The sequence below is a fragment of the Solanum lycopersicum genome, chromosome 12 (assembly GCF_036512215.1).
Source record: "Solanum lycopersicum chromosome 12, SLM_r2.1".
In the NCBI taxonomy this organism is placed as follows: domain Eukaryota; kingdom Viridiplantae; phylum Streptophyta; class Magnoliopsida; order Solanales; family Solanaceae; genus Solanum; species Solanum lycopersicum.
The window spans coordinates 59,763,074-59,787,667 of NC_090811.1; the positions used below are offsets into that span (position 1 = coordinate 59,763,074).

General features: G+C 33.3%; 4 protein-coding genes across 4 annotated transcripts; 3 read left to right on the forward strand and 1 right to left on the reverse strand.

Moving 5' to 3' along the window:
• Window positions 1-667: 667 nt before the first annotated feature.
• LOC101245629 (uncharacterized) lies at window positions 668-2,161 on the forward strand. The gene is made up of 2 exons (XM_010316137.1): window positions 668-886; window positions 980-2,161. Exons 1-2 carry the CDS (start codon window positions 668-670, stop codon window positions 2,159-2,161), a joined length of 1,401 nt encoding a protein of 466 aa, XP_010314439.1.
• Window positions 2,162-4,650: 2,489 nt separating this feature from the next.
• LOC109119086 (uncharacterized) lies at window positions 4,651-5,217 on the forward strand. Its single transcript, XM_019211406.1, has one exon. The coding sequence runs from the start codon at window positions 4,651-4,653 to the stop codon at window positions 5,215-5,217; it is 567 nt and encodes a 188-aa protein (XP_019066951.1).
• A 2,518-nt stretch (window positions 5,218-7,735) lies between these two features.
• On the forward strand, window positions 7,736-11,177 carry LOC101246516 (protein ANTAGONIST OF LIKE HETEROCHROMATIN PROTEIN 1-like). The gene is made up of 4 exons (XM_026028754.2): window positions 7,736-8,497; window positions 8,578-10,156; window positions 10,267-10,498; window positions 10,566-11,177. Exons 2-4 carry the CDS (start codon window positions 9,641-9,643, stop codon window positions 11,036-11,038), a joined length of 1,221 nt encoding a protein of 406 aa, XP_025884539.2. The 5' UTR covers window positions 7,736-8,497; window positions 8,578-9,640; the 3' UTR covers window positions 11,039-11,177.
• Window positions 11,178-19,823: 8,646 nt separating this feature from the next.
• On the reverse strand, window positions 19,824-20,875 carry LOC101254978 (peamaclein-like). Its single transcript, XM_004252248.5, has 2 exons — window positions 20,716-20,875; window positions 19,824-20,267 (listed from the first exon to the last, which is right to left on the reverse strand). The coding sequence occupies exons 1-2, from the start codon at window positions 20,798-20,800 to the stop codon at window positions 20,083-20,085; spliced, it is 270 nt and encodes an 89-aa protein (XP_004252296.1). The 5' UTR covers window positions 20,801-20,875; the 3' UTR covers window positions 19,824-20,082.
• Window positions 20,876-24,594: the final 3,719 nt, after the last annotated feature.

Sequence of the window (24,594 nt, forward strand, 5' to 3'; positions counted from 1 at the left end):
GTAGTACTAAGTTCACCACTCATCCGGAGTACTATACTTTTGGAATAGTATTTGGGGGCCCTAACTCTGTTCAATTTGGCTCCCACATTGATGTTGAGAGGCCCACTCCAGGCTCAGAGCAAGAAGAAATGTTGAAAAAAATGAAAAGCATCGAGCAACACATGAAGAGCATGCAAGGGTTAGGAAGGCACAAAAGTGCCGCATCCAAAGACTTGTGTATGTTCCCAAATGTCTACCTTCCACCTGGGTTCAAAACCCCTAAGTTTGATAAGTATGATGGACACGGTGATCCCATAACCCACCTTAAGAGATATTGTAATCACCTTCGGCGTGCAGGGGGTAAAGAAGAATTGCTCATGACTTATTTTGGTGAGAGCCTGACTGGTGTTGCCTTAGAATGGTTTATCGTCCAAGAGATTTTCCACTGGCACATATGGGATGATATGACTCAAGATTTTGTTAGACAATTTCAGTACAATGTTGATATTATGCCAGATCGTAATACACTCTCCAATACAAGAAAAAAACAAGTGAAAACTTCAGAGAATATGCTATCAAATAAAGGGAACATGCAGCCCGAGTCAATCCCCCATTAAATGAGCAAGAATTGGTTGATATCTTCAAAGAGGCTCAAAATCCTGACTACTTCCACCACCTCACAGTCGCAATGGGAAGACCGTTTCACACAACAATCAAAATTGGGGAAATGGTCAAAAGTGGTCTCAAAGAAGGAAGGATCGTGATCGAGGCAACAATCAAAGCTACCACACAGGACATTCAAGGTGGTTCAACAAGTTTTGGAAATCGTAAAAGGAAAGAAGAAGTTATTTCACTGGCATCAAGGTCAAGTGGATCTCAGAGAAAGTCTAATTGTCCTTACACATCAGTTCAAAGACAACTTAGCTATCCTCAGCATTACTACCCTTATGCCTCTTAATATCCAGTATCTCCATCTCCGTAAACGGTCTTAAATTCTCAGTCATATGTGCATCCTCCCAATCGCCCACATTTTCGGGGCCCATCTCAAGGAAACTTTCTCCCACAACGGCCACCCTATAAGGTCCCTTACAACTCTCCTCTTATGCCGAATTATGCTCAAGATCAAGCACAAAAAAAGAAATTCACTCCAGTGGAAGAGTCGTACTCCAGCTTGTTTCAAAAGTTAAGAAATATAGGAGCGATTGAGTGTATCCCACCACATCGTCTGAATCCAAATGCTCCAGGTTTCCAAGCTAATGAAAGATATGAATACCATTCAGGAGCGCCAGGAAACAACACTGATAATTGTTGGACCTTGAAGGGAGCAATAGAGAAGCTGATCGAGCATGGAGTTGTTGTTGTGACAGATGATCAAAACACTCCCAATGTGACCAATAACCCACTTCCAGCTGAAAACAACTTAGTGGGTATGGTTTGTGATGATCAAGAGTACAAACTCTTCAGCAAAATAGGTAAGTTGTTTAGGAAGATTGGAGAAGAAGACAAGTCAATGAAGAGTTTAAAACCAGTTCCATCTCTGAGTGTGGAAGGTGTCAATCTTGACACCAAAGTCTTGTGCATCCCGGGGGTTTCAAAGGGGATTGAAGTTCGAGAAGATATGCCAAAGTTGTATGTATCAAAAGGCTTTTCATTAACACAACATGACCAAAGTGGCTTGACCAAGTTGAAAGAGCCTATTTTTGTTAAGCCCGTCCAACAGCTTCCAGTAATTGATTCAAAGGTTGTCCCTTGGAACTATAACAAAACCGCAGTGGTTTATCGAGGAAATGAGATTGTCGAAGAAGTTGATGAAGCGGGGGGTTTGACACGCTCAGGAAGATGTTATTCTCTAGAAGAATTAAGAAAAGGGAAGATGACTGAAAATATTCAAGTACCACTAAAGAAAGCAGTTACTGAAGAAGAAAATGTAGGATTTCTTAAAAAACTTAAGGTTCCAGATTACTCTGTCGTGGATCAATTGAAGAAGACGCCTGCACATATTTCACTGTTGTCTCTACTTTTGCACTCAGAAGAACATTGTCTTGTGTTGAATAAGGTTTTGAATGAAGCACATGTGCCAAAAGAGACCATAGTAAATCAGTTGGAGAAACTTTCACTAATGAGAGTTGCCCAAGGAGGGAGCTGGACACAACAAAGCTTTGCATCTTATAGTGACATGTGAAGGTTACTATGTAAAGAGGGTCATGATAGATGGAGGGTCAGGAGTAGACATATTTCCTCTTTCTACGCTTCAAAGCTTGAAAGTTAACACTGACAGAATTTGCCCCAGTAATGTATTTGTGCGAGCTTATGACGGCTCAAGGAGGGATACCATTGGTGAAATCAAGTTAAGCATGACAATTGGGACAGTAGACTTTATGATTGTGTTCCAAGTAATGGATATGGAAACATCTTATAATTTTCTACTAGGGAGGCCATGGATCCACATGGCTCGAGCTGTCCCATCAACTCCACAGCAAGTTGTCAAGTTTGAATACAACAATCAGGAAATCACTGTTCATGGGGAAGATGATTCACCTATTTACAGATATTCATCCGTCCCATACATTGAGGCGAAGGAAGGATGTGATTCTATTGTTTACTAGTCTTTGGAGATTGTATCAGTCGATCACTTTAAAGAAGGAGAATCTATCATCCAATCATGTATCTCTTCTTCTGCTTCAATGGTAGCAATGACGATGCTCAAATATGGTTATCAACCCGGTAAAGGTTTGGGAGTATATTTGCAAGGAATCGTGGATCCCATTACTCTCTTAGGAAACCAAGGCACCTCTAGCCTTGGATACAAACAAAGCAAGAGAAATGAAGATGAACCATAAAAGGATTGATTGGTCGTTTCCACAAATGATTCTCTATATTTATCATTCTTTTATCAAACCTCAGGGTCAAGAATTGAAAGATTTAATCACTATTGAAGACACTGAAGGAGTTATTGAGGATCTCAGTCAGTTGTTTTGTGAAGTAAATATGTTCCAAGTTGGTGAAGGTATAAGTCATACCAGTATGCAGCTCGTGGGCTCAGGTGTTGGGTTAAGCAATTGGGAAGCCACTCCTTTCCCTATAAGAAAGGAGTCGTGGTAGCTTGTTTTGCTACTCTTTTGTATTTTATTATTTCAGGGTTGTGGCCCGAATAGTTCAACATATTTTGTTATTGTCAACCCTATTGTCCTTGTTTGATGTCAATGAAATGAAATTTCAGTTTCATAGTAAATTATGTATTTTTTCCTCCCTTAATTCTTATTCTCTAGTTTTCAGTTCTATAAATGATGGCTTTGATAACATGACATGCATGCGAAATTCACTCCCTGATTTCAAAGAGTTATTTATTCTTGAATCACCAAGTCAAGGGGTGGAATATGATGAAGAAGAGGCTTTTAGGGAAATTAATAGGGAACTGGAACAGTTTGAGCACAAACCAAAGCCTAATCTTAGTGAAACTAAGACAATCAATTTGGGAAGTTCTGATAAAAATAAGTTTACATATCGATCAGGAAATTAGAGAGGCAATAATACAACTTTTCTTTGAATATAAAGATGTATTTGCTTGGTCTTATGATGACATGCCAGGTTTGAGTGTTGATTTAGTGGTTCATAAGTTGCCTGTTTATCCTGATTTTCCACCTGTCCAACAGAAAAGAAGAAATTTTTAATGGGATGTGAGTGAAAAAATCATGGAAGAAATAATGAAACAACTGAATGCAAAGGTGATACAAGTTATTCGTTACACTACTTGGTTGGAAAATGTTGTTCCTGTGCCGAAAAATGATGGAAAGACAAGAGGTTGTGTTAACTATCGGGATTTGAACAAGGCTAGTCCAAAAGACAACTTTCCTTGCCAAATATCCACATCCTAGTTGATAATTGTGCAAAACAGGAGATGAAATCTTTTGTGGACTGTTATGCGGGCTATCATTAAATCTTGATGGACGAAGAGGACACTGAGAAAATTGCTTTCGCCACTCCATGGGGAACTTATTCCATGATATGATGCATAAATAAATTGAAGTATACGTTGATGACGTAATCATCAAATCAAAAACACAAGTTGATCATGTGCAAGATCTGAGAAAATTCTTGGAAAGAGTGCAAAGATATTACCTCAAGATTAATCCAGCAAAATGTGCATTTGGAGTTCCATTTGGAAAACTTCTGGGTTTTATTGTCAGTAGAAGGGGAATCGAATTGGATCCCTCCAAAATAAAAGTCATTCGAGACTTTCCATCCCCAAAAAATAAGACCGAAGTCATGAGTCTACTTGAGAGGTTGAACTACATCAACAGGTTTATTGCTCAACTCGCAACCACATGTGAGCCCATTTTCAAACTTTTGAAGAAGGATGCTGCTGCCAGATGGACATAAAATTGTCAAAGAGCTTTTGAAAAAATCAAGGAGTATTTGTCCATCCCCCCCACCTCCGTGTTGGTACCGCCTGAACCTGACAGGCCTCTCTTTCTATATCTTTCAGTAACAGATAATTCCTTTGGGTGTATTCTCGGGCAACATAATGCTACAGGAAGGAAGGATTAGGCTTTTGGAAAGGACGTGTTGTGCCCTAACTTGGGTAGCTCAAAAGTTAAGGTTACTTATTGTCCTACACAACGTAACCTCATATCAAGGATGTATACTTTAAAGTACATCTTTCAGAAGCCAATGTCAACTGGCAGACTCGCGAAATGGCAAATTTTGCTCACTGAATTTGACATTATATATGTCATTCGCACTGCAATGAAAGCCCAAGCTTTGGCAGACCACTTGGCAGAGAACCCAGTCAATAGTGATTACGAACCATTGGTTACATATTTTCCAGATGAAGAGATTAACTCAATTGAGGAAGTAGGTTCAAATGGAAATCAAGCCTGGCAATTGTACTTTTATGGAGCAACCAACACAAAAGGCACAGGGATTGGGGCAATTTTAATATCCCCCACAGGGCAACATTACCCTGCAACAGCTCAACTTCGCTTCTTTTGTACAAATAACACGACTGAGTATGAATTAATTGTCAATATGGCAATAGATTTGGGTGTGCAAGAATTAATTGTGTTAGGATATTCTGATTTGCTTATCCGACAAGCTCAAGGCGAATGGAAAACTCGAGACCTCAAGATCCTTCCATGTAGACAATGTGTGGAAGATCTTAGCAAAAGGTTCATGTACATCGAGTTTAGATGCATCCCCAGGTTTCATAATGATTTGGCCGATGCCTTGGCTACTTGAGCCTCAATGCTTCCCTATCCTGGAAACACTTACATCACCCCATTAGAGATTCAAGTTCGGGACCAACATGGCTATTGTAATACAGTGGAAGAAGAACCTGATGGTGAGCCATGATAATCAGACATCAAGAATTTTTTGAATACATGGATATTGCCCGAACATGCCAACAGAATCCAAAAAGAACTATTAGACGTTTGGCTAATGGTTTCTTTTTAAGCGGGGATGTTTTGTATAAACGAACTCCAGATCTGAATTTATTGAGATGTTTGGATGTTGAAGAAGCCGAGAAAATTATGAATGAAGTGCACGCTGGGGTACGTGGACCACACATGAACGGATATGTCCTTGCAAAAAAGATAATCTGGGCGGGGTATTATTGGCTTACCATGGAAAGGGATTGCTTTCACTTTGTGAAAAAATGTCATCAATGTCAAATCCATGGAGATCTCATTCATTCACCTCATTCAGAGTTGCACCCTATGGCTGCTCCTTGGCCCTTTGTTGCATGGGGAATGGATGTAATTGGACCAATTGATCCAAAATACTCTAATGGACATCGATTCATTTTGGTTGCAATTGATTACTTCACCAAATGGGTGGAGGCGATAACTTTCAAAGCAGTCACTAAGAAAGCGGTCTTGGATTTTGTTCATTCAAACATTATTTGTCGATTTGGTATCCCAAGAGCTATCATCACAGCTAATGCTGCAAACATCAATAGTAATCTGATGAAGGAGATATGCGAGCAGTTCAAAATTGTGCACCACAATTCTACTCCATACCAACCAAAAGCCAAAGAAGTTGTGGAGGCAGCCAACAAGAATATCAAAAAGATTCTCAGAAGGATGGTTCAAGGCACTAAACAATGGCATGAGAAGCTGCCTTTTGCACTTTTAGGATATCGCACAACAGTGCGCAACTTGATTGGTGCAACTCCTTATTTACTGGTGTATGGAACTGAGGTTGTGATTCCAGCGGAAGTCAAAATTCCATCTCTTCGAATTATTATCGAGGCTGAAATTGAAGATACTGAATGGGTCAAAACCCGACTAGAGCAACTCGCATTAATAGATGAGAAACGATTGACATCTGTCTGTTTAGGTCAGCTTTATCAGCAAAGGATGGCTCGTGCATACAACAAAAAGGTGCACCCAAGACACTTTGAAGTAGGTCAAATGGTCTTAAAGCGCATTCTCCCGCAACAACAAGAAGCCAAGGGAAAGTTTACCCCAAATTTGCAAGGTCCATATCTTATCAAGGAAGTATTGTCAAAAGGAGCCCTGCACCTTACTGATGTGGAAGGAAAAATCGCGGGCATAGTTGTTAATGCAGATTCAGTCAAAAGATACTACATCTAATGCATTCTAAGGTTATGCGACAAGTTTGGGGTTGAAAGAACAAAGGCAACTCTTAAAAAAATCTCTCTTTGAAAAATTTTGAACTACGTTTGACCTGACTCCAAAAGGATACGTAGGAAAACCTTTACGGGTTCGGTCATATAAAAAAATCAGTTTTCCAGTATTTACAAAAAATTGGGGCATTGTTTATATATATATATATATAGAATAATGTCAGATTGTAATTCTGTTTATTTTGGCAACCGACTTTTTGATCAAATCTGAAAATGATATTAATCATCAAAGGCAACATCGGAAAAAAAAAAGAAAAAAAACTTATGAGTGAAAACCCTTGGGGGTACCATAAGTAAGTAAAAAAGAGAGAGAGAGTCTTATCGGTGAAAACCTTCATAGGCATCATAAGACGGAAAAAATAATAATAAAATCTTATAGGTGAAAATCCTACGGGCACCTTAAGATAAAGGGAGAGAACACCATGAATGAAATCTACAAAGATGATCATTTCTCGACACCTCTGCATAAAGGGCACATAAATCAATTGATGATGACTCAGATTTTGAGAACTAAAAAACTCAAATGGATCAGGGGGAAAGTCCAAGTGCATGTCATGGTTCAATCAAAGTCGACATATTCCTCCAGATAAGTTCTCTTTCTCATTTTTAAAGGAATATCCTTCATTAAGTTTAAAGTCTTTTTGATCCAATCTTTCATACTCTTAAGTTTGATATTTTTTTTCTCTTTTTGATATAATCTCTTGACAAAACAAAGTAAAGAGTGCAAAACTTAGGGCCCGTTTGTCCATAAATGTTGCAAGTAAAACTTTGGGAAAAACTTGGCAAATTTTGTTTGTCCATACACTTTTTTATTATTTGGCAAATTTTCCAAATTTCCAAATACTAGAAAAAACTAGTATTTGGGCCAAATTTCATTATTTGGAAAGTTTTAAAAATTTAATTTTTACCCTTAACTTTTTATTTTACAAAAATAATATATTTATTAATACCAACCAATTCAATTATCTCCCATCTGCAAACTACCTCAATTAAATTATCTCCCATTTGCCAACTACCTCAATTAAATTATCTCCCATCTGCATATACATACATGGTCTATATTTATCCAAAAAATTAGTTGAACAACCAAAAGCTTTGTGGCAGTACTCACTGGAGAAACAAATTGAAGGTAATTTGTAAAAATCTACATATTTTTTCTTATAGTGAATTTTGTTTAGATTGAACTTGCTTGAATTGATTTTTATGAATATCTTCTCTTGTCTAGGTTTAAGAGTTACGAACGATAAAAATATTTTCTCCTTGTGTTTTATTTTTTCATTCGACTGGCGCAACTAATTTTTCGGGCTTGTTTGTTAAGTTTTGTAATGTCCATTATTCCTGAAGCTAGTTTTGAGATTTCTGACGAGAACTCTATGACTTCACCTTTTCCGGTTAATAGGGTAATATACTTTCAATCGTGTTCGTAGGTCTTTCATTTTTAGTAAAGACATGCTTTCAAATTTTGTGCACTCTAAAAAAAATTAAGTTATGCATATGATGTGTTGTCATGTTGATGTTGTATTGTAGAAACGTAAAAAAATGAATAAATCACGTGGTTCAGCGGCTGATAAATGGACTGATGAAGAAACATCTATCCTTATAAGTGTCTTGTATGATGACGCGAGGAAGTCCAGATTTAAAGGTTATGCCATCAGTGGTCCACGATTAATAGAAGTTAGGAAAGAGTTTTTTGAGAAAATTGGAAATCGAGATAAGTTTGATGATGAGAGAATTAAGTAAAAGATTCAACGATTAAGGGAAGACACAAAAACCTTCAAGGATCTCCTTAGTTCTTGCTCTGGATATGGATGGAACCCTACAACTAACACAATTACATGTCCATCTCATATTTGGTCGGAGCATGTAGCGGTAAGTTTGGGAGATAACAAAAGTACTTATATTCTACCTTTACACATATCGAGCTAACATTATGTTCATTTTTTTCTCAGCAAAAGAAAAAGAAGAAAATATATATTTCCAAGTACAGATACCATGGTCTTAAAGATTATGACACACTGGATGAAATTTTTGGAAACTCATTTGCTACCGGGGACCATGTCATGTATAGTACAAATCCTAATCTTCCACCAAAGTCAAATGAAGTTATTGTTGAGGAGTATGAACCTTTTGATGGTGATGATGAGCATGTTGCTACTGTAAACACATGTCAACCTATGTCTCGAAATACTGGTAGTGGTTCTGGTAGTGTAAAGAGAACTTTAGAACCTTCTGAGGGTGGAACATCTACGCGTCGTAAAAAAAGGTCGTGCTACAAATTTTAACCAATCCCATGATTACTTTAGAGAACACTTGGAGTGGAAAAGAAACAAAGCAGAAGCAAAAGAAAGAAGAAAGCAGGAAGAGGAACAAGAACGAGCAGCAAAAGAAAATGAAATTGATGTCTACTCTGAGGCAGCTGTCACCGTTCACTTACAATTTATTTTGGAAAAACATGATTTAGTTAACAAAAGTTTTTCACCAGCTGTGACTTACTTGCTTAACCCCAGCTTTCGCAAGATATTTGTTCACATGACTGAAAAAAATCAAGTTGAATGGTTTAAAGACTTGCAAAAAGATTAAGCCTTGCGTTATTTTCATGGTGTTATATTATAGTCTAATGCGTAAATTAAAACATCAAAGTTAATTATTTCTGTTGCACTTCGTTGTGATGTAGACATGAATATTTGTGTAATGACTTCTTATGTGTTATTAACTTTCTTTTTAATGAATGAGTTTTCAAAAAAATTTATGAGATGTACATATGTTATCTTCTATGTATGTTTAGTTTCATTTATTAAAATCTTCTTAATTCTAGAACATCTTTTTTTCAGTGTATCTTTGTCTTTTATACATCTTCTCACATATGTTTTTGTGGTTTTCTCAGGTTTAAGTGTTGATCAGTAGATCAACCTTTTGAAGAGTTACGACATATTAAGGGATACTCATGATTCATATTTGATTTTCAAGTGTTAGTGACCCATCCTTTCAAGTGTAATATTAAGTTGAAAAATTATGAGCATTTCCAGTAGTGATACCACTAGTTCAGACAGTGACAGTGACGATTACATTATGTTTTGTGCTATAGTTGATCATACTGAACAGGTTGTACGAGAAAGTAGGCTATTATCTCGCCAACCGCAGCATACATCTAGACCTGGTATGGCATGGGTTGTTGATCTACTTCGGGGACATCGTATGCGTATGTATGAATCTATGCGTTTTTATCCTGAAACATTTGAGCATCTTATCAAAGTAATAAGACAAAATAATTTGTTATCATCTGATGGTAGAACCACACATGTTCTATTAATGGAGTCTGTAGCTATTTTCCTAACTGTTGTTGCACGTAATGATAGTCAACGATCAGTAAGTGAATGTTTTCAACATTTACTCGAGACAATTAACCGCCATGTTAGAAGAGTTGCTGAAGCACTTTGTCAGTTGGCGCCAACATATGTATATCTAAAAAATATGATCGGTGTACATGCAAAAATTCGCCACAACAATCGCTTTTGGCCTTGGTTCAAGGTAAACTGACTTTTCGAACATTCTTTTCAACTAAAAATATAAAATTAGGAGTGTATTCTCTAATGGTGTTGTTGCTACAGTTGATAATATTTATGTTTGCCTTTTGATAGGATTGTATTGGTGCAATTGATGGAACATATATTCAAGGGGAAGTCCCAAGAAATAAGCAACAAGCATATCGTAATCGTAAAGGAAATACTTCACAAAATGTTTTATGTGCATGCGATTTTGACATGAGGTTCACCTTTATCGCAGCAGGCTGGGAGGGTACTGCCCATGATAGTAAAGTGCTTGAGAATGCAATTCTTGACTCATCGGCCAACTTTCCATTTCCATCACATGGTATATAAATTAGTAGCTCTATTTTTACTCAATATAAGAAAATTTACTCAATATTTTATTTTGGTAGATAAATATTACGTTGTTGATGCTGGTCTATGGAACACAAGAGGATTTTTAGCTCCATTCAAAGGAATGCACTATCATTTGCAGGACTACCGAGAAAGTGAAAGAGAGCCTAAGAATGGAAAAGAGCTATTTAACTATAGACATGCTTCTCTGCGCAATGTAATTGAAAGAACTTTTGGTGCGTGGAAAAGTAGATTCAGAATACTAAGACAAGGCATGAACAATTATGAATGTGACATGCAAGTGAAAATAGTAATTGTTTGCGCTGTATTGCATAATTTTTTACATGAACACCAAAGTAGTGATGGAATATTCAATGAATATGAAAATGATGATATGGTTGTTGATGAAAGTGACGAACTATTGGCTCAGGGAAACAACATCGCTTCATCTTCTCGATCATCTGATTCGGAAATGCAAGCTCATCGAGAAGAGATTGTTCATAAAATGTGGGAAGATTATATTAAAGAATAGGTTGAACTCTTTCAGAGAGAAAGTATAGGTTCTTCAGTGATTGCAATATTTATTTCCTTTTGTTTTCTTCTCTTTTTTTTCCCGAATTTATATTAGTTGTATTTTCATTATCATGATTAGTACCAAGACCTTTTCACTATACGAATATTTACTGTAATGATTCTTGTTAATTTGTTGCGGAAGTCATAAATATTGTTACATGAGACTTCTATTATGCTATGTAATACAAATTTATGGTTAGTTTGATAGTTTTAAAAACTTATGGGTATAAATCATATTTCTTAAAAAAATGAAATATGTTTCTCAAATTCTATGGCCAAACCCATGGTAAAATTTCACCCAAATTTTCATCCAAATAATATTTGCCAAAAATATTTGAATATCTATGGCCAAACACTAGCTTACTACGGGTTTCCAAAAGTAAAGCTGAGTATCTGAGTTGTCAAGCCATTGAGCAAGGACGAAAAACACCTCAGAACTTCACTAAAAATTCATAAAGGTCATCATTCTTTGGACATCACTCGCACCATGATATTTGGTAGTACCAAAAGATCAAGGCCTTTGGTTAATAAAGAGGGAGCTTCAAAGGTGCTTAACCAAGGAGTTGTAGTAGAGTTGGAGAAATTGGTCGTGAGTATGGTCAAGTCGTTGGAGAACCAAGGACACAACCAACCACCACTTTAAACATCACGAAAAGGAAGATCTCCAAAGTCTTCAAATTTTTTGTGTTTCATTTCATTCTACTCGCATTTTTGCCTATTAATGCGAGAGTTTCGGGAATTACGCTCCAATCTGAATTCCGTGAAATATGCACATGTCCTTCATTCATGGGCAATACGCACCATTCTTTGTTCATATGCAATACGCACTTGTCTGAATTTCGTGCAATACGCACCAATCTGAATTCCGTGCAACAAGCACACATCCTTTAATTATGGGCAATACGCACCAATTGGAATTCATGTGCAATACGCATCAATATGAATTTCGTGCAAAACACACACATCCTTTATTCATGGGAAATACACACCATCTTTTGTTCATGTGCAATACACACCTGTCTAAATTTCGTGCAATACGCACCAATCTCAATTTCGTGCAACAAGCACACATCATTTATTCATGGGCAATACGCACCATCCTGTGTTCATGTTCAATACGCACCAGACTGAATTTATGTGTAGTGCGCACCAGTCCTTATTCACATGCAATACATATCAATTCTCTATTCATGGGCAATACGCACCAGATGCATATCTGGAGCAATACGCACCAACATTCATAGGTTATACTCACCCTATTCACATTTTGGGGCTTTATCCAATCTTAGGACAATGCGTCTTATTTGGAACTCTCAGGGCAACACGCCTCACTTAACCTATTCATTCTAGGATTATACTTCCTAGTTCAAGATTCTCATATGTTTCATTTATTCTAAAGGAAACATATTCTTCATGGGTTCTTCATTTTGTGATCTTGAGTTTTGAGTTTCAACAACCAACTCAAGTTAAAACATGAACTTAAGAATGATTCACCAGCCGCCAAGACAACATGAAGATCGATCTTAAAGATAATGCAGAGAGAAAGTGAAAGATCTAGACAAGATCCTAAGAAGATACATCAATTAGGGATCTTGTAACATTTATAATGTAGAGAGACATAGTTCTCTAACTTTTTTTCTTTGTAACTATAGGTAGTAGATGATGACAAGCAATATGAAGCAATCTTTTGGCTATTGTTTCTGATAGTTTCGGCTATCAAAGTTTCTAGAACTACACTGATCTGATTTCCTTTTAATTAAGGATATGTAGGCAATCTCTGAAGAAGGTTCGGTCATCTTTTTCAAAATGGCTTCATCGGAGTTTGAAACAGTCAAAAATTAGCCACTTCGTTCACTTTCTTTGCTCGAAAACTCTTCATGTTTCCAAGCAAAGAGGGGCATGCTGTGAACACCTAACTTTTGACGTGTTTATTTTACTCCTATAATATTTTAGTAAGGAATTTTATTTTTATTTGTATTTTGGGTGTTTGTTTTTATTATTTTATTGGCTAAAATGACCAATTTTGTTTAAATTGGATTGATTTAGATCAATTTTGATGGCCCAATTGATTTTGACCCGATCAATAGAAATGGTCAAGATTGAATCTCAACCATTCATGATATTTTGATCCAAGGCCTATTATTGGACCCAAACACAAATACAAAACTCCAAAAAAATAGCATTTTTTTATTTTTTTTATATTTTTCTTCTTCCCCTTACTACCATGCTACCGGCCAACCACCGCTGTCACCATCACAGCACGGTGGCCACCACCTTTTTGGCCGAAAAAATCTTTAAAATTTTACATCTTTTCCTTTCACCCTCCTCTACCTAAATCTACAAACCTTTCATCCATATCTATAGCCAAACTCCGTAGATCCAAGGAAAACCAAACATTAATTTTTACTTTTTTCCTTTGATTTATAAAGTTCCGGTCATTCTCATCCCAAACCCTTTACATAAATGTGTAGAGCTCTTCAAGGGCTATCATTTGATATAAATTTTAAGTTCAAAATCCGTCAAATAATTTTCGGGCAAAGTTTTCCGACGACCTTTATTTACCCAGAAATTATGTCAATCTTTCCTCCCCCCCCCCCCCCCTCCTCTCAATCTTTATCCAAATTCATCATTATCTTTTTTCGTTTGACCATATAAGTCGTTTGATGTCGAATTTGTATTATTAATGTTCTTTAAGTTTATCATGTTGATAATTTGCTTGAAGTATTATTATTATTATTTTTTTTATTATTTTATTCATTTTATGTTTATTATTTTTTATTTATTTTTTCTGCATTATTTTGTTATGTTTGATCTTTAAAATTGTTTAGATATTTAGATTTTGTGTTAGTGGATCAATTTGTTTGGGTCTTCATGAAATGGGTCAACATTTGGGCCTATTTTAGATTTTTTCAGATGACCCATCAGCTATTATTCAAACAATGAATAAAAGAAATGGGTCATCTACATGACATTTGGGCCTTTTATTTTCAGATGACCCATTAACTATTATTCAAACAATGAATAAAAGTAAGGAAAATTGTATATAATAGCAAACTAATAAAATTAAATGGAATAGCTAGGGTTTGATTTAATTGTGCTCCATAGCAAACGTTGACAAAAATTTGTCAGGCGTCTCTCTTCCAAAAGTCTTGCTCGCCACTCTCCAATTCTCGACTCTCTCGCTTTATACACAGAAGTGTATAATTTCTGTTTTGTATAAAGCGAGAGAAAATTGTATATACACATGCAAAAATGTATATCTTCGTGTTATACACTTAATTATATAATTTACAAACATTTTACTTCAAATATTGCAGAGAAAAAGGCCAAAGAATCATACAACTGCAGTGAAGTACAATTTTTTCTAGCTTTATACAACAGAAGTGTATATATTGTGTTTCTGTTTTTGTATAAAGCGAGAAAAACATATATCTTCTTGCTATACACTTATAATTATGCAATATACATACATTTTAATTCGATTCAACTGTATGCAAAGCTAATTATACAATTGCAGCGACATAGGCCAGCGAATTATACAATTTTAGGCCAGCGAATTATACACTTGTATATGTATAGCGAATTATACAGTTTTTATGTTTGCTATAGAGCGCAATTATGCAAAGTTTGTTATAGCATACAAATATGAATTTTTTGTTTGCTATATGTGAAAGTTGCCCTAAAAGTAATGGGTCATCTAAATGATATTTGGGCCTATTGTTTTCTGATGACCCATATAACTATATTCAATTAATGAAAAAAGTAAAAGGGTAATCTCAAAAGGGCAAATGAATCATTCAATTAATCTGATTTTTCTTAAAACAAAAATTAAAAAAAAATAAAAAATTCATTGGTCATCTTGAGTGGCACCTTGAGAAAACAAAGAGTTCAATGCATGCATTGGCTCTTAAATTTTCAAGAAAAGTAGAAGGTTTAATGTTGAACACCTATTTAAACTCCCTTCTTTTTCCAAAAGATAGGAGGAGGAGAAGGAAAAGAGAAAAAGATAGAAAGAAAATTGCAAGGAAAAAAACTTTAAAAAGAATTTCTTCTTCTTAAAAAAAAAAAGGAAGATATTTCTCTTGGGTTGTCTTGGAAATTCAATTGAATTTGCTTCTATTATTTGTTTGTCATCAACTCTAGGTATTTCTTCTTACATTTCAATGTAATCTTGAATTAATGTTTATGTTCTTTTTATGTTTTTTTTTTAGAAAAAATGTTGATTTTTTTGCTAAGTTTATTATGATTCTCGTAGAATTATGTTTATCTTTATGTTATTTAGTTTGTATATTTTTATTAATTTATTTTATTGTGTTTCTCATATGATTGTGTTTGTTATGATGTACATACATATTATTAATCATATTTAGTTTAAATGTTAGCTTTAGTAAGTAAAAAAAAAGGTAAAAATAAAATAAAATAAAATATAACAATCGCAATTTTTTAGTTTTTGGTAACTTTCTTTTTGAAAAACGAACTTAAGAAAAAAAAAGAAAAAAAAATGTAAAACTAGTCATTTTTGCAAAAGGGTTTAATTTGGTCATTTTTGTAACAAAAGAAAAATGCAAATCTAGCTATTTTTGCAAATATATATATATATATATATATATATATATATATATATATATATATATGATCTTTTTTTAAAAAAAAAATCTCTTATATAAATATTTGATTTGACTATCAAAGTAAAAATACAAATTCGACTAATTTGACTTGATAATGTAACAAGTAGAAAATTTGTTATTTTGCAATCTTCTATCAAATAAGTCAAGATAGTCATTTTATATATAAAAAAAAATTACCAAATTGATCATTTCTTAAATTTTCATCAATATAAAAAAAATTAGAACTAGTATATATTTGGTTTAAAAGAGTGTTTAATTGTAATTTTGTAAAAGTTTTTTCTTTTTTTTTTCTTCTTTTGTTGTCATTGTCTAGTAGTAAAACTTATTTTTTTTTTCTTTTGGTAAAACAATAAATATAAATGCTAGAAATTTTTTAATAATAATAAATAAATAAATACTAATTATTTCTTGATCTATATGTTGCACCATTTTCTTTCATGCATTTTTATCATTATTTTTTTTTATAAAAAAAAGAGTAATTAATTATTGTGTTTTTTTTTAAAAAAATAAAATAAAATTTCAAATACCATCATGTGTTCAGTTACATCCTTGGTGTGTATTCTTTTCTAAAAAGAAGAGTCTTGTGTGCGGTTACGCTCTTAGGCCAACAAAAAATAATTTAAATAGTAATTAATACAATTTTCCACTTTTATCTAAAATAAATAAATAAATTATCTTAGCCAAATATAAGTTAATAAAGCGAGCGTGCTAGAAGCACGGGACTCGGGGGTGCCTCATACCTTTCCTCCGGTCAATAGAATTCCTTACCCAATCTCTGTTTTTCGTAGACCAAAACAAAAAAAAGAGTTTTTATTTTATTTTAAACTAAGAACTATCTGGTGACTTAGAACACCTAAAAACCTCAATTTCAAGTGGCGACTCTACCAAAAAAAATATTTTTTAAAACCCGTCATATCCTCAATAATTGTAAAAAAAAATAAAAGATGTGTGACATATTTAATTGAAATTGAACTCAAAACTATTTTATATTCAAATAAGGCAAAATGGTCTGGTAGACCCCTGTACTTGTATGCGTTTGTATTATAAACCCTTCTACTTAACTATTTACCAAGTAAACCCTTAAACTCAATCAAACGAATATTTTCAAAGCATTCTCGTTATGTGTGTAATTCACTAGCCTTGAATCAATAACATGTCATATTCATGTTACATAAATTAATTACATGTCATAAATATCTTTATTATTTATTTTTAAAATTATCAAAAAAAGTTTTATTAAATAAAACATAAAATAATAGATTTTAAATTTATTAAATTTTGGGACTCCACACCTATTCAACAGTGTAAATCTAAATTCACCGGCAAAGTCATTGCCGCCACTGTTTTTCTTGCCGGCAAGACCTGCAGGTCTCCATCTCCGTTGCTAACTTCACTAGTTTCCTTTTCTCTTTCTCCAATCTCCACAAAATTAGTAATCCTAAGACAAAACATCACTGGCGACTCCTGCGACCCACCATGGACCGTCTCTCTTCTTCGTCCTCTCCGTTGTAACCAATAAATCCCCTCGCCGCCTCCCGATCTAGTGAAAAAGGATCAGTGTCGCCTTTCTCTTACTCCACTTTGAATTAGTAGACTCTGATGAGGCGAAGAGCATCCCCATAAAATCAACGTCGCTTTCTCCCTTCAGTAATAACAACTTGTATGTGACGACAATGAGATGTCAATATACTGCTAAAGTTGATAAGAAATGTATAGAAGAAGGAAAAATGAATAGGGCAAGAACGAAGATGGCGGCTGGAGTTAAAGGAAGAGGATGACCTTTTCTAAAATTCATTTTTTCTTTTTTTTGATTTATTATTTTAGTTTTTAATTTTTTTCATTTGAATATTATACTTTAAAATATTTTTAAAATTTAAAATGCAGTTCACCCGCCTTCTCATGCGTGTAGCCACTCTCTTATGTCAACTCAACCATTTAAATGCTATATAAGTCTGATTAGTGGTGGTCAGAGGGGTTCGATATATTGTATTTTATTGAGTTTAAGGATTTAGTTGATAAACTATTAAGTAAAAGGATTCACAATATAAACTCATACAAGTACAACTGTTCACCAGACCATTCCGCCTTCAAATAATAAAGGGAAAAGGAACAGATATACCCCTGTACTCTAATAAATGATGCATCTATACCCTCTTATATACTTTGCGTCTATACCCTCTCTTATACTTTGCATCCACATAAGTCCCTGTCATTCAATTATACGTACACATATACCTCTCATTTTTACACGTGTCTTAATCCTACTGAACTATCCGTTTGATTCCTTTTTTTAACTCATAAACCAACCATCCGCGCTAAATAAAAACCCAAATTAATTATAGCTTAGCCAATATAATTCCTCCACGAATGGCAGTAGCGACTTCCTTCTAGCACTTAACACCCAAATCAATAATGGCGGAGCTAGGATTTTCATAAACAATGTCCAAGTGTTAAAGTGAATCTGTTCTTCTTAAAAAGTGGGAAAAAATTGCTACTAGTGAAAGTCGAACACACAAACACTTTAAATTTGTGTATCTTTACTCTTTTAAGACGCCTGAAACCACTAGAGTACATCATAGTATTGTATCAAATGTGTCTAAAATATATTATTTAGCCACTTAATTTAATATTTTACTCGTATATTTGGTATAATATTTCGATGAATGGTGTCTAATTGAACACCCTGATACAATTGTGGCTACGCCACTGCAAACCAACGTGACCATTATCGTCACCTACAACAACAAACGCCTTGAATCTGGTTCTCTGTTCGGCACGGGTGTGCTTTTGAACCGGCATGATTTTCATCACCTCATCCTTGAGAGATGGTTGCCCCTGGTAATATTTTTGTTTGAACATCTGGATCAAATGCACCAAGATTCAAATTACACACAGTAGCACCCAAATTAATTAGGATTCATGGATTAGTTTGGGTCTAATTAATTCCTTTTAGAGGAAATTGGTTGGGTTAGTGGATTGTGGGGCGGATGGTTGGTTTATGGGTTAAAAAAGGAGTCAAACGGGTAGTTCAATAGGATTAAGACACGTGTAAAAAATGAAGGGTCCGTTAGTGAGGGGTATATGTGCACCTATTATTGGATAACAGGGACTTATGTGGACGCAAAGTATAACGGAGGATATAGACGTACCGTTTATTAAAATTCGAGGATAAACCTATCCATTATCACAGTAATAATACGTGAAAAAATTAATTATACCTTTGATGCAATATTTCATGATGGTGCGTGGTGTAGCCGGCCAAATAACTTAATTTAATTATTCAAGTATGTTAATAGCACACTATTAGTTACTAATTATGAATTTAATTAAAATTAAGGAGTATAAATTAAGTGTTTTATTTCTCGATTATTAATTAATTTAAAAATTGTAACTGATTTTTATAACAAAGAAGAAATAATTATAAATAGCATAACCTAGATATTTAGTAAATTTTGCCCCGAAAATCCCATCTTTTAGTTAACTTACTATCATTATCCCTTATAAGTTTTACAAATTTCCAAAATTTCTCATTTTTTCCCATCATATTAATGTATCTCGCGCATCACATTAGTGTATCTTACGCATCATATTAGTATATCTCGTGCATCAAATTAGTATATCTAGCGCATCAGATTAGTGTATCATGTACAAAATGTATCTCGCGCATCAGATTAGTGTATCTCACGTGTTAGATTAATGTATCAACGTTTATATTATTGTATCAATTTTAAATAATTTTTATAATTATAAACTTTTAAAAAATAGATTATAATTTGCCTTAAAAATATATAATTTCTGTAATTTGCTCTTTAATTATTTACCGTCAATTTCACAATTCAAGAAATAAAAGCCCACATACAGTATATCTGGTATAATTCATTATCAAAGTCCCAAATTTAGTTTTGATTAGATGTGATTGATCGAATAATTTGATACGCACCACGCCCTTATATTCGCTCTAGTGTTTCATTAAACGAGTTTATCCATATATTTAATTTTGATATTTTTATGAGGTTACTAAGACCCTTAAATATTAATAGAAAACATTTGTCCCTGAAACTTGAGTTACAGAATGAGATACATGTCTTTTTCTTAAAATTTAAATAACAAATAAAATAAACTATGAAATACCATTGTTAATAAATATTCAAACAAGTTATAAAAGCTCAACAGATTGAACAACATAAAATAAAATATTCAAAAGAACCCCCCATTTGTTCACTTATTGGTTTTTATTATTATTATTATTATTATTATTATTATTATTATTATTATTGTAATCAGCCTTATTTCATGACAAACATGGCATATCAAGGATTTGTGCCTCTATATTTGTGTTTGACAAACAACAATTAGGGGAAAAGATTGAGTAAATTTAAGGACATTTAGGCCCTCCCTTAGAGTTTTTCTTGTCCCTATAGCAAGGACACTCATCTTTGTTTCCACTTGTTCCAGAAGGAACACAATGACACTCTGCACAACATATTCCACAATACTTTAAGCATCTGTCCTGTCGTCCTGCCTTTGAACACCTAAAGTTGCACTTTGAATCACAAAACTCTACGAGCAAAAACATAACCACTTCTTATTAAGATAAGAACACGAAAAACTAAACATACATAGTGTATGGTCCTCCTTATATGTCCAAGAAAATATTGAAAATAAGGGGTAATCTAATGTAGTCTCTTCCTTAAATATGTAATTGATAATTATATGCTATCTTGGAAGAGTGAGTGTACAATAATTTTTCTAAAAATTAATGTGTGCATTCTTGAATTTCAAAAATAAAGAATATTTTGGCTATAGATCAAAAATATTAGTAAAAGATAAGATGGTTTGTAAATGTAAAGGCGGAGCTACAAATTTAATTTTATGGATTTCAAATTGAAAAGTAACAATTATAAGTGATTATAACTGAATTCAAAATTATGAGTTCGATCAAAATCAATAATTTTTTACTGAAATAAGGTATTTATATCAAGAGTTTTATTGAATATATATAAATTACCTGAACCAGCAATAGTGGCTGGAATGAGGAAAGAAGTAAGAACAAGTGCCACCAAAAGCAAAGTTGAAAACTTTAGCTTCATCATTCAATGAAGGATTTTATTTTTTAAGTGAATAAACTTCAAGTCTAGATATGGTACTTATTTATAGGGGAGAAAGGTTGGTAACTAAATGTGTGTTTGGTAAGAAGGACAATGTTTTGTTGAAAAATTAATGGGTCTTTCACTTATTTTTTAGTGTTTCTTCATCAAGTAAAAAAAATTTAATCAAGACCGTTTATATGTAATCTAGCAAAATACTATGTGGATGGTATGAGAGTACGAAGCGGATGTTCAAGGGTGGAATCGGAGATGTTGACGCGGTGGAGAGGAGACAGTGATGTTAAAAACATAGAATGTGTTAAGGAATGACAAAAGTCTCACATCGGTGATTAATGAGATGGGTAGACTCTTTATAAGGCTTGGACAATCCTCCTCCCTTTGAGCTAGTTTTTGGGGTGTGAGTTAGGCCTAAGACCTAATTTCACATGGTATCAGAGCAGGGCCCGTCTCACCCGATGTTGGGGTCCCCAAAATTAAAATTGCCCACGCACCATATGCTAAGCACTGAGCGTGAGGTGGGGTGTTAAGGAATGACAAAAGTCCCACATCGGTGATTAATGAGATGAGTGGACTCTTTATAAGGCTTAGGCAATCCTCCTCCCTTTGAGCTAGCTTTTGGGGTGTGAGTTAGGCCTAAGACCTAATTTCACAGAATTTCACTCACAAAATTTGTTTTACCAGCTTTTATTAGAAAAGTCATTTTCTTCATTTATAAGGAATTTGATTTTTAAAATATCTAACCAATCAAATAATCGAAAATCGAAAAATATTTTTCTCCATATACCAAACTCACTCTTGGGAGGAAAGTGATGTCTAACCATATATAGAGTCCAGGCTGTAAATCTGGTGTTTTTTGCGTAGACGTAGTGTTAATTGACCTCATATCCAAATGTGACAGCTTTCATTTCACCACATCCCTAAAATGTTTAGATAAAGTTTATTGAAAAGTAGATGCTTCATTTATGTAATTACTTACCATCATGTTTGGGGTTAAATCTTTTTCTTAAATAAGGTAATAATTTAAATAGTACTATTTAAAAAAAATATTGGCTAAAAACATCATTTAACTATATTTCAAATTTAAGTTACATCATTAAAGTATTATTCTCAGCAGGAAACATCCTTCAAATATTTAAAAGTGAGCAATTTCCATTATTATGTTAGATATCGTCAGAAAAGGAATCCTACAAAAATATGAACAGTCACGTGAATATTAACAAAAGTTTTTTTCTGCATAATTTCATTACTTTCTATATATGAAGTTTCTGGAAAAAAAATATTTAAAATCTTAGACATTATTGCTTACGGAAATTAAAAAATGTTTGCAAGGTGTGAGGACACATTGCTATTTTCTCATTTAGGAACTGAGAGAAGTTGGAGCTTGATTATTTTTACCTTTTTCATAGCCAACCTGTATTTAGATCAATACAATTTTTGGGTCAATCTGATATTGAAATGATCAAATTATTGATTATTTCTCGCATTTGAGTTTCTTTCTACATTATTAGAAGTAAAAGTCTCCAACTAACGCCGCTTCTAGCATATTCAATTGAGAAAAAACATATTTCAACTAATAGTATTTTTAATATCAAATTCATAAAAAATTGTCAAATTAAAAGATTTTGCATAATGTTAAACTCAATTACCAAAAAAACTCACGATAATATTTTTGGCATATCTAAGAATAATAATTAGGAAAGAATGACTTGATTTTTGTGGGATTTTTTAGTTTTTTAAGGATGAAAATTGTTCACTTTAAAATACTTGAAGGATGTTTTCCACTAAAAATGATACTTCAAGTATGTAGCTTAAGTTTGGGGTATAGTTTAAAGATGATTTTGGCCAACAACTCTATTTTAAAAGGCAGAGTTGGGACTCACTTTGGGGCGGGCTCTAGCAAAACGCCTTGAATTAATTCTATGAAACTTACGTCCTAAGCACATTCAATGTCCAACGTTTGGAGTTCGCCTAACAAATCTTACTCAAATTGTGTTAAATTTTTTAAGTTAACATCATTAACCCTCATAATTTTTTAATAAATGAATGTTACTTGATAGTTTTTTCTTTAAAAAAATGAGAATAACTTAAATAACAAGTTGCAAATAATTATAATATCAATTATATATTACATAATATTTCTTTTAAAACTTCATATCTAAAGTTATTTCTTCACTTATCCAAATATGAATAACAACTTTCACTTCACCTAAAATCTTTAGTAAGTTAATTGAAGAGCAAATGTTTTCATTTATTTAATTACTTCCAATCATGGGTGGGTTCAAGTATTTTTCTTAAATTGAACACGTTATATTGTTTCTTGAAAAAAAAAGTAATAATTATTAAGATCCAAATTCAGAACTATTGAATTGAATTATGCAACCATTTCTTAAAAGAGTAAGACATTTATAAGGAAGGGACATTTCTATATATAGTTATTTCATTACTTCTCAATCATTGTTTTGAAAAAATTGAATACCAGATAAATTAAAGTAAATAAATGCATTTCCTATAATATAAAAACAATAAATTCAGATTATATACATTTATATGTTACTTATGGGTGTCCATGGATAAAAATCGTTCAAATCAAAAAATTAAATCAAACTGATAAAATAAATAGATTTAATTTGGATTTTGATTTGATTTGGTTTTAGATTGTTGAGAACTGATAGTGTTAGATTTGATTATGATTTTGTTTGGAAAAAAATCGAAGAAATAACCGAACCAACAAGTTATACACATAAATTTTATTATTATACATACATAATATTTATATTCATAAACAATTTTAAAGATTTTATATATATTTCATCAAAACTTGTACATAATTTACTTATGAAAAAAAATGTCTTAGGTGAGAACATTTTACTTATTGGTTTCATATATATGAGTGTTTATCGAAATTCTTTGTGGGAGTAAAAATGTCATTGTCTCTTCCTTCTAATGCCAAAATAGTGAATTTTAAAGTTTTATTTGGTAAATTTAATGATCGAAAGTTCTGTAATTGAATTCATTCTAACAATTTTTTTTTGTTTGAATGGATTTTTGTCACTTTTTTCACGTTTTGAATGAATTGTTATTTTTATTTTTATGTAAGATTAATAACCAAATAACCGAACCAAACCAAATCAAAACCGAAAATAACCAAACTGATAAATGTATATTATATTATATTTGATTTGGTTTAATTTTAATAATTTTAAAATCGATTAAATTGATTTGATTTTGATTTTGATCTAACCGACCCAAACCAAACCGTGAACACCCCTAATGGTACTAGTTTTTACCAATCAATGTTATAATCTTTTCTAGATTACTTATAACTAATTTCTAGTAATTTAAAGGTGTAAGAAGTTTATCAAGACTCACTGCATCAGTAAGTAAAAGTGTGCAATGTAGCTTCCTATGGACAGCTAGCCATTAATGGTGATTAACGAAGAATGAGAAGAAGAGAAGAAGAGAAGAAGGGAATGTTTGTGAATTCTGCCAGGCCAAAAACTACCCTTCCATACATCAACAATACACTATATACATGTGATTGAGAATCATCTAGAAAGGAATCAAAAATGTAACTAACTAAATAACTAACTGGTGTAACTAACTAACAGAATTTGTTAATACACTATTAAGCTAGTGTTAACATAGATAATTAGTTGTAATTCTCAATACCCCTCCTCAAGTTGGTGGTAATGATCTTACAGCCAACTTGTTCAAGATTGCAGCATGCTTGACACCATTGAGAGACTTAGTAAAGATATCTGCCAATTGTTCATTTGAAG

Bases quoted from the DNA above. Each gene is read 5' to 3' on its own strand.
- LOC101245629 (XM_010316137.1), top strand. From the start codon at position 668: ATGGGAAGACCGTTTCACACAACAATCAAAATTGGGGAAATGGTCAAA. The intron at 887-979 runs GTTCAAAGACAA...TTAAATTCTCAG, and splicing joins CTAATTGTCCTTACACATCA to TCATATGTGCATCCTCCCAA.
- LOC109119086 (XM_019211406.1), top strand. From the start codon at position 4,651: ATGTCAACTGGCAGACTCGCGAAATGGCAAATTTTGCTCACTGAATTT.
- LOC101246516 (XM_026028754.2), top strand. From the start codon at position 9,641: ATGAGCATTTCCAGTAGTGATACCACTAGTTCAGACAGTGACAGTGAC. The intron at 10,157-10,266 runs GTAAACTGACTT...GCCTTTTGATAG, and splicing joins GCTTTTGGCCTTGGTTCAAG to GATTGTATTGGTGCAATTGA. The intron at 10,499-10,565 runs GTATATAAATTA...TTATTTTGGTAG, and splicing joins CTTTCCATTTCCATCACATG to ATAAATATTACGTTGTTGAT.
- LOC101254978 (XM_004252248.5), bottom strand. From the start codon at position 20,800: ATGATGAAGCTAAAGTTTTCAACTTTGCTTTTGGTGGCACTTGTTCTT. The intron at 20,268-20,715 runs GTAATTTATATA...TTTTGCTCGTAG, and splicing joins AGCCACTATTGCTGGTTCAG to AGTTTTGTGATTCAAAGTGC.